General features: G+C 37.5%; 2 protein-coding genes across 6 annotated transcripts in view; both read right to left on the minus strand.

Annotated features, from left to right (window-relative positions):
• Positions 1 to 250: 250 nt before the first annotated feature.
• Positions 251 to 3,655, minus strand: LOC107583202 (U2 small nuclear ribonucleoprotein B''). Of its 2 annotated transcripts, none has more exons than XM_016269339.1 (7): positions 3,588 to 3,655; positions 3,026 to 3,115; positions 2,739 to 2,911; positions 1,850 to 1,981; positions 1,675 to 1,716; positions 1,471 to 1,559; positions 251 to 1,097 (listed from the first exon to the last, which is right to left on the minus strand). In XM_016269339.1, the coding sequence occupies exons 2-7, from the start codon at positions 3,087 to 3,089 to the stop codon at positions 938 to 940; spliced, it is 660 nt and encodes a 219-aa protein (XP_016124825.1). In that variant the 5' UTR covers positions 3,090 to 3,115; positions 3,588 to 3,655; the 3' UTR covers positions 251 to 937. The 2 variants fall into 2 exon arrangements, with proteins under 2 accessions (XP_016124825.1, XP_016124826.1); XM_016269340.1 differs by having other exon boundaries at positions 3,026 to 3,120; positions 3,588 to 3,654.
• A 310-nt stretch (positions 3,656 to 3,965) lies between these two features.
• Positions 3,966 to 7,617, minus strand: part of LOC107583201 (ribonuclease H2 subunit A-like) — a 4,533-nt gene continuing 881 nt past the window's right edge. Inside the window, exons 1-9 of one of the 4 annotated variants that reach the window (XM_016269334.1) lie at positions 7,008 to 7,214; positions 6,209 to 6,337; positions 6,059 to 6,130; positions 5,859 to 5,985; positions 5,701 to 5,788; positions 5,486 to 5,623; positions 5,272 to 5,359; positions 4,528 to 4,651; positions 3,966 to 4,328 (exon numbers count right to left, since the gene is read on the minus strand). In XM_016269334.1, coding sequence (XP_016124820.1) covers positions 4,169 to 4,328; positions 4,528 to 4,651; positions 5,272 to 5,359; positions 5,486 to 5,623; positions 5,701 to 5,788; positions 5,859 to 5,985; positions 6,059 to 6,130; positions 6,209 to 6,335 — 924 coding nt within the window. In that variant the 5' untranslated portion in view covers positions 6,336 to 6,337; positions 7,008 to 7,214 and the 3' untranslated portion in view covers positions 3,966 to 4,168. The other 3 variants (XM_016269335.1, XM_016269337.1, XM_016269336.1) reach the window with 3 other exon arrangements.

Genomic DNA, 7,617 nt, shown 5'->3' on the forward strand with positions numbered 1-7,617 from the left:
TACAGCCATGAGTCTTTTTGGGAAAGACCCAACAAGTTGTATATATTATGTATTGAAATGACACTTAGTGGAGGGTCATTATGTGCTGGGACTAATTTGATAGTGTCTGTCAGTTATTATGCAAACCTCTCATCCTGACATTTTAAAAGCTGCATGTCTAATAATCCCCAGCTGTGTAAATAATGAGACCAGTCTCTGCTAAAATATAAACATGACTGATTTAATCTGGGGTGAACATTCTGCTGCTTTATGATAGTTTCCCCAAGATTGCCAACAATAAAATGCACATCTTTGCAAAGTATCAACAAAACACACATTTGATACAGTTAATGAAAATGCAGAACAGTGTATGCCGTATAACCGTATTTCTTTCAATGTTGTGATGCTATTGATGCACCAGTCAGCTTGTGCCCAAATTCATAAGCGAGTTGCACCTCAGAGCAAAATTTACAGAGCCTTCAGTGCTGACGCATATGCATGTTACACTGTTTTGTGCCAAACCAACTATTTCAGTCCTTTCGTCAGGTACAGAGTTGATGCCTGACAATTTACAACTAATCTCAAGTCATACAGTTATGATTTAAAGAAACAGTATATCTAAAAATGGTTTTGAACAACATGCGGGTGAGTAAATAATGCCTTATTTTTGGGAACCATTCCTTTAAGCTCAATCTGAAAACTAAAATGTCATAAAAATATGGGCCATTTATTTTAGAGGCTAATTTTATTAGTCCACAGTACAAAAAGATCTGTCCTGGAATATCATAAAGTCCTCAGTGACCAACTCATTCCCATACAAAAGAAAAAAAAAAATACTAAACAGTCACTGAACAAACATGTTTTTTTAAAAGATGATTTTGAATGTAAAGACAAACAATCAAGAGGCGAGGATCCACTGATCAACGCCTCAGTTACAGTCCGGTAAGTGTGCGCTAGGTCATTTTTTAGCATATGTGATTTTCATGGCACACGTGGCTGTGATTCTGAATCCCTGTAACGCATCCTTCGCGACTCCAGCTTGAGCCTCACTCTCAAACTCCACAAATGCAATGTCATGCTTTCCAGGAACCAGACGCACTTCTTTAAACCCTGGAAACCTGAACAGATGGAACAAGACAGGGAGTAAAAAAATCTGTGCAGAAAAATCTAGCTGAAAGAGCTGGGTGATATACAAGTATGTCAATATTCATGCATTTTTAATCAAAAGGGAAACTTTTGCATCTTCAGTTGCTGGTCCCCATTGACTAGCATAGTGTTTTTTTTTCCATACTATGAAAGTCAATGGGGACCAGAAACTGAAGGTGAACTATCCCTTTAAAAGTTTTACACATTAATATCCACACGAAAAGACTTTCATATAAAAATATTCTGATGTAATAAATAAATAAAATAAAATATTATAGAAAAACAATGCCATGAATTACTAAAACATTTACTTTTTTTCTAAAGTTTACTGTGTTTAAAACTTACTGGTTGAATAACATGGAGAGCATCATCTCGTTGGTTTCCTCTGGGAGATTATTCAGGAACAGAATATAATTCGGTGGGTTGTCAGGGACCTAAATCAACATAAAATAATTTACTGAGTGACTTAGAATTTCAGGTACATAAACAAAACAATGTATTATTAAAAATACTAAAAATCAAATCACGTGTGTAAGTTGTGTGACGTACCTGGACTGTGGCAGGTGGAGGAGGTTGTGTGCTTACAGCTCCCTGCAGGGAAAATGCACAAACAACTTTAAGCTAAATTTACTTTGATCTTTAACTGTACATTTCACCACAATTTGGCCGTCAGTATCATTATCTAATTACAATGCCTCAGCAAACATGATGCATTTCAACTCACCGCTGGCTTCTTGTTGACATTGGCGGCCTGTTCCTGAGCTTTCCTTTTCTTCTCTTTCTTCTTTTCTTTATCTCCATACGTGCCTCTCATCTTAGAGATCAGGTCCGAGTCTGTTTTTGCATACTGGATCCGCTATAAGTACATGCTAAGGTTAGCAACTGAGAAATGTGTTCTAATACTTTATAATGTGTGAACTGATAAATAATATGAATGACAACATCCGATAAACATCCTTAGTGATTCACAGATGAAAGAAACATCAAATGTGACCCTGCACCACAAAAGCAGTCTTAAGTCGCTGGGGTATATTTGTAGCAATAGCCAAAAAAACATTGTATGGGTCAAAATTATTGATTTTTCTTTTATGCCAAAAATCATTAGGATATTAAGTTAAGATCATGTTCCATGAAGATATTTTGTAAATTTCCTACCGTAAATACATCAAAACTTAATTTTTGATTAGTAATATGCATTGCTAAGAACTTCACTTGGACAACTTTAAAGGCGATTTTCTCAATATTTTGATTTTTTTTGCACCCTCAGATTCCAGATTTTCAAATAGTTGTATCTCGGCCAAATATCGTCCCGTCCTAACAAACCATACATCAATGGAAAGCTTTTTATTCAGCTTTCAGGTGATGTATAAATCTCAATTTGGAAAAATCGACCATTATGACTAGTTTTGCGGTCCAGGGTCACATATAGCTGATGATGACATTGAAAAATGAAATTTTTCACATTGTAGATGAACTTCTCCTTGAGTGATCTATTTCTAGTTGAAGGTTAATGTGAATCAAAGGACCATATTCTGCTCATTATTTTCTGAAATGCTAATCGCATCGGTTACGTAAATGTCAAGCGACTGCTGTGTAGTTCCTGTGGCACTGACCATGGGTTTATTGTAGAAAGGGAATCCCTGAAGCTGTCTGAGGGCATTGGTGGCTGCAGAAAGCTCTTTGAAGATAACAAACGCCTGACCCCTCATCTTCATGGTCTTCATCGCAACAATGTCCATAACCTGGCCGAACTGGGAGAATAAGGTGTACAGTGATCTCTTCAACTCTGTAGAAAAGATCCAGAGGGGGAAAAAAAACAAGCTTTACATAAAATGCAGATTCTGTGCTCAAACATAGTCAATGCTGTTCCGCTCATCTCCACTATAACTACAGACTTTACCTTCTTTCTTGATCTTATCATTAACATTGTTGATATAGATGGTGTGATTCGGTCGTATGTCCATGATTAATAATTTCAGGTAAAACCACACTGAACTAAAGAGAAAAGGCACATGAATTCAGTAAGCAGTAAATGTCAGCAACTAACGTTACACAATGACAAAACACACTTAGGCCTGGTTTCACAGACAGGGCTTAGACTAAGCCAGGGCTAGGCAATAGTTCAATAAGGACATTTAAGTAATTTTTATTAACGTGTCTTAGAAAAAACATTACAGGTGTACATTTTGAGACAAAACAGAAGCACTGATATATTTTAAGATCAGTCAGTGCAAGTTAAACAAGTAAAAGTTAAAGTTAAAACAGCTCAGATTTACACTTTAGTCTTGGACTAGGCTTAAGCCTCGTCTGTGAAACCGGGGGTTAGTGTCTTCCATTTAGTATTTCTACTAGTACAAACTAGTGTTAATATCGCAGAGTGCTGCTTTGCTAAATTATAAAGGTAAAATAATTTATTAAACATTAATATAACAATAAAACGGAATGAATCGCCTCACACTCACCACACTGCTGAGCTCAAGCGGAAACTGCCGCCCCGCTTCTTCTTCTCGTTTATCGTTGTGCAACAGTTGCCGCTTGTTACGCCACCTGCTGTCGCGGAGGGATATAAACATTGCGTCTAAAACACAAGTGTGTGGAGGTTATATAAAATCTTAGCCTCATCACACAGGTTTGATAGTCTGGACTGCAGGTTTGAAGTGCTTAAAAACAAGCAACCCTACAAATACTTCAAGATAAATATTAGAGTGGTTGCTAGGCAGTTTTCAGTTAGACAGACATATATACATTATGGTTGAGAATTATAATTAAGAATCACCAATATTCTGGTCTGATTTTGTACCACCTCATTTAAAATCTAAGACACGTTCGAAAAGATATGAAAATATTTTATTTGTTTTACATCCAGAAATGAACAATACACACCATAAAAAACACACAGGAGAATATAATACACTCAGCTGGCTCATGCACAGTTCAATATTTGCGATAATGAAAATATCCAGTTCATATGTTAGACATATCCAGCTGACACGTATTTTGTGATATGCTGACCGCCGCTCTCATTCATCGACAGTGTTTGTGTTCAGAGTGTGTTGATGCTTTGTAGCTTGCGCTCAGTGAAAAAGCGGTGTGTGTCTCGTGTGTGTGTGAGCTCAGACGGCTTGCTGCGACTGAAATACGACAGCATTGAGGTGTTATTCTGACGAGCACCAGATTTTTCTCCATCTTCCTCATCATCATCCCTACAAACAAACAAATGCATTTAATATTCCAAGCAAAAATGCACAAGTACTAACATGATCGAAGAGAAGTAAAAAAATTGTATGTTGCACATTTTTGTACATAGCAACATATGTGTATGCACTAAAAAAAAGAAACTGCAGCCTGAGATTATTATTATTCTGAATATGAAAAGGCAGCGCCCTCTGCTATCAGACTCACCAGTGAACAGGAACAGCTTTACTGTCCGTGAGCGTCCGTGCTGTGCTCCAGCTGAACCTCACAAACTGAGGATAACCAAACACTGGGTCCAGATACTTCAGCAGCCAGCTCTTAGTTTTGGGATCTAAACGAAGACACAGCAAACCATAATATAGATTTTTAGCAAAGTAAAATTCTGTTAAAATGTTTGGGGTCAGTAAGATTTTTAAATGTTTTTGAAATAAGTCTCTTATGTTCAACAAGGCTGCATTTATTTGATAACAAAAAAACAGTAATATTTTGAAATATTATTACAATTTAAAATGACCATATTCTATGTGAATATATTTTAAACTTTAATTTATATCTGTGATGCAAAGCTGAATTTCCAGCATCATTACTCAGTCTTCAGTGGCACATGATCCTTCAGATATCACTCAAATATGCCGATTTGCACCTCAAGAAAGATTTCTTATTATTATCAATGTTGAAAACAGTTGTGCTGCTTAGTATTTTTGTGGAAACTGTTTTTTAAAATCCTTTGGTGAATAGAAAGTTCAGCATTGATTTGAAATAGATTTTTTTGTTACATTATAAAATATCTCTACTGTCATCTTTGATCAAATTAATGCATTCTTGCGGACTAAAAGTATTAATCATTAAAAAAAAAAAACGTACTGACCTCAAACTTTTGAACAGTAGTATGTATGTGCTAGAAAAGCACTTTTATGGAAATGGAAGGAATCTCATATGATATAAACTGACCATTAGGATACCCAGAGCCATAATCGGTGTCCACTTCACCCAAATCTTCTGCAAATTTCCAGGATTTCACAGCATGGTCTCTTGCCACCTACAGAGAGAACAAATTAGTCAAAAATCAAATCATATGCATAAATCTTTCTTGAACTATTAGCAGGTTTTTTCCTCTAATAACTGATATTCCCATTACATCATCCACCTCTGAAGGAACTATTACCTTGGCACAGATGCTGGCAGCGCTGACGATGGGGAAGAGAGAATCAGCTTTGGGACGGACGGTGACCTCCACCCCAGGGAACCGCTGGGAGAGCTTCTCCTGATACTTCTCTGCAGGACCCACGGTATCCACAAACACCTGAGAGGTATGAAAGACACGTCATGACGGCTTCACCACCAGTCCTTGCTGTCTATCTTACAGGGGTTGGTTTGTACCTCTTTGAGCTGCACCCCACAGTCCAGGGTGTACTGCACCAGACCAATAGCAGCATCATGTGACAGGGCATTCAGATTGTATTTTGTTCTGAAAATAAAAGGACAACAGGTTAAAAATGAAAAAAATTAGACTCCAAGTACCAGTGAAATGTGTGTACCTTTGCAGCATGCTGGTGGAAATGGTGTTCGGCGAGAGGATCTGAAGGGCCCAGCCTACAAAACCTTTAGACTCATCGAGCTTCAGAAACAGATTCTCTCTCTCTGCCTCCGTCAGCGTCTTTGAGTCTAAACATGCAACAAAAATACTGCAGATTTCCAGCGAATCTGAACTCCTGTCAAGATTTGCTCTGTAACCAACCTGCCACTTTCAAATTCTTCAGGTCTTCCTTTTTGGATACAGGACAGAAGCATATCCCATACACCATGGGTCCTAAAATACAGCATATCAAATTTATACTCCAATTTCAATTGTTTAAAAATGGCGTTGTCCAATGAGGACGACACTCACCCAGTACGGGACCCCTGCCCGCCTCATCGATGCCCAGGCAGCAGTCCGCTGTCTTACACACGTCCGGGATGGACGAGGACAAGCGGCAGCTCACAGAGTTATCTGCCTCAAAATCGCTCAGATCCATGTCTGATCATTTGGATAAAAAAATTTCAACTTTTTAATTTTTTTTTACAAAATATATCACGAGTAAGTAAACATAGGTATGAATTTTAAGCTTTACAAAAATGCATATCACAAAAATTATTTAAAGAATATCAATAATAATATTACAAATAATAATACAGAAATTAAGCTTCAAGCTAACAACCCACTAACATGTTGCTCTATAATTCCATCCTTTATGGAAATAAATAAGATTTTTGTAATATTAAAAAAGCTTTCCATTGCAAACAGATGTTGTCCTTTTGAACTTTATCTTCATCAAAGGATTTTGAAAAGAAAAAAAACATTAATCAGCACATATCTTGCTATTGTGCAAATAATCAAGTTATATTGAACAGTATTCGACCAGAGCATATTTCTAAACATATCCTGTAATCATAACACACGTATTATTATTCCCATATAAAGTACAAAATGTAAAAGGCACTTCTACAACAACAACACATTTCCTCCAGCATCTGATACCGAGATCAATCAATAATACGAGATCATTTACAGTCAAAATAATACGAACAATGAGTGGAGAGAGCGTGAGGTTTATTCACTCTTACTAACTAACTAACTAACAGGGAATTCAAAGCATCATAAAACAATGTGCTTGAAATTTGCTGCATATAAACAATCTTACACGAACCTGTGTGAGCGCGGCCTCAACCGGAAATACAGAATTGGCGCGAGTGTGACAGTCAGAACAGCGTGACCTTTGACCGACAATACTTTTTTAGTACTTAATTGTAATTAAGACACACACTGAAACATTCTTACAAATACAGTTAATTCCTAAAACCATGCGGCGAACGCGTTTAAATGTGTGCCCCCCCCAAAAAAAAACAACTCTCCATCGCAGTGCTTTCTGGGAAATGGAGTTCTTCGGGGAACGTTTACACACAAAAACACGAATAGGGAGGTAAGCAATCAATTATAATAAAATGTCATTGATGAAGTAGAAACGTCAAGTCTTGAGGTCACATGCAAAACTGTATGCATGTTCGGTTTGTGCGCTTGTTCTCATGTCGTGTATGTAAAACCTGGCTCATTTTTCTATAGTTAGTAGACTATAAAAAAAAAAAAAAACCTAAATGTATTGTTTTTTAAAATGTTGCCTGATGCGCTAAAGCGCGTGGCTCCTCCTCTCTCTCTCTCTCTGTCTCTCTCTCTCTCTCTCTCTCTCTCTCTCTCTCTCTCTCTCTCTCTTTCTCCCTCGGGCCTCGCGGCCGCGGGGTGAAGTGTCGCTCGCGCGCTCG

Source organism: Sinocyclocheilus grahami, unplaced genomic scaffold (assembly GCF_001515645.1).
Source record: "Sinocyclocheilus grahami isolate Dianchi unplaced genomic scaffold, SAMN03320097.WGS_v1.1 scaffold51.1, whole genome shotgun sequence".
Lineage (NCBI taxonomy): Eukaryota > Metazoa > Chordata > Actinopteri > Cypriniformes > Cyprinidae > Sinocyclocheilus > Sinocyclocheilus grahami.

What these genes read in the sequence shown, in the direction of transcription:
- LOC107583202 (XM_016269339.1), bottom strand. Translation starts at nt 3,089, where the DNA reads ATGGACATACGACCGAATCACACCATCTATATCAACAATGTTAATGAT. An exon ending in TGATAAGATCAAGAAAGAAG is followed by an intron (nt 2,912 to 3,025) that starts GTAAAGTCTGTA and finishes TCTTTTCTACAG; the next exon opens with AGTTGAAGAGATCACTGTAC. An exon ending in CTCCACCTGCCACAGTCCAG is followed by an intron (nt 1,560 to 1,674) that starts GTACGTCACACA and finishes ATGTTGATTTAG; the next exon opens with GTCCCTGACAACCCACCGAA.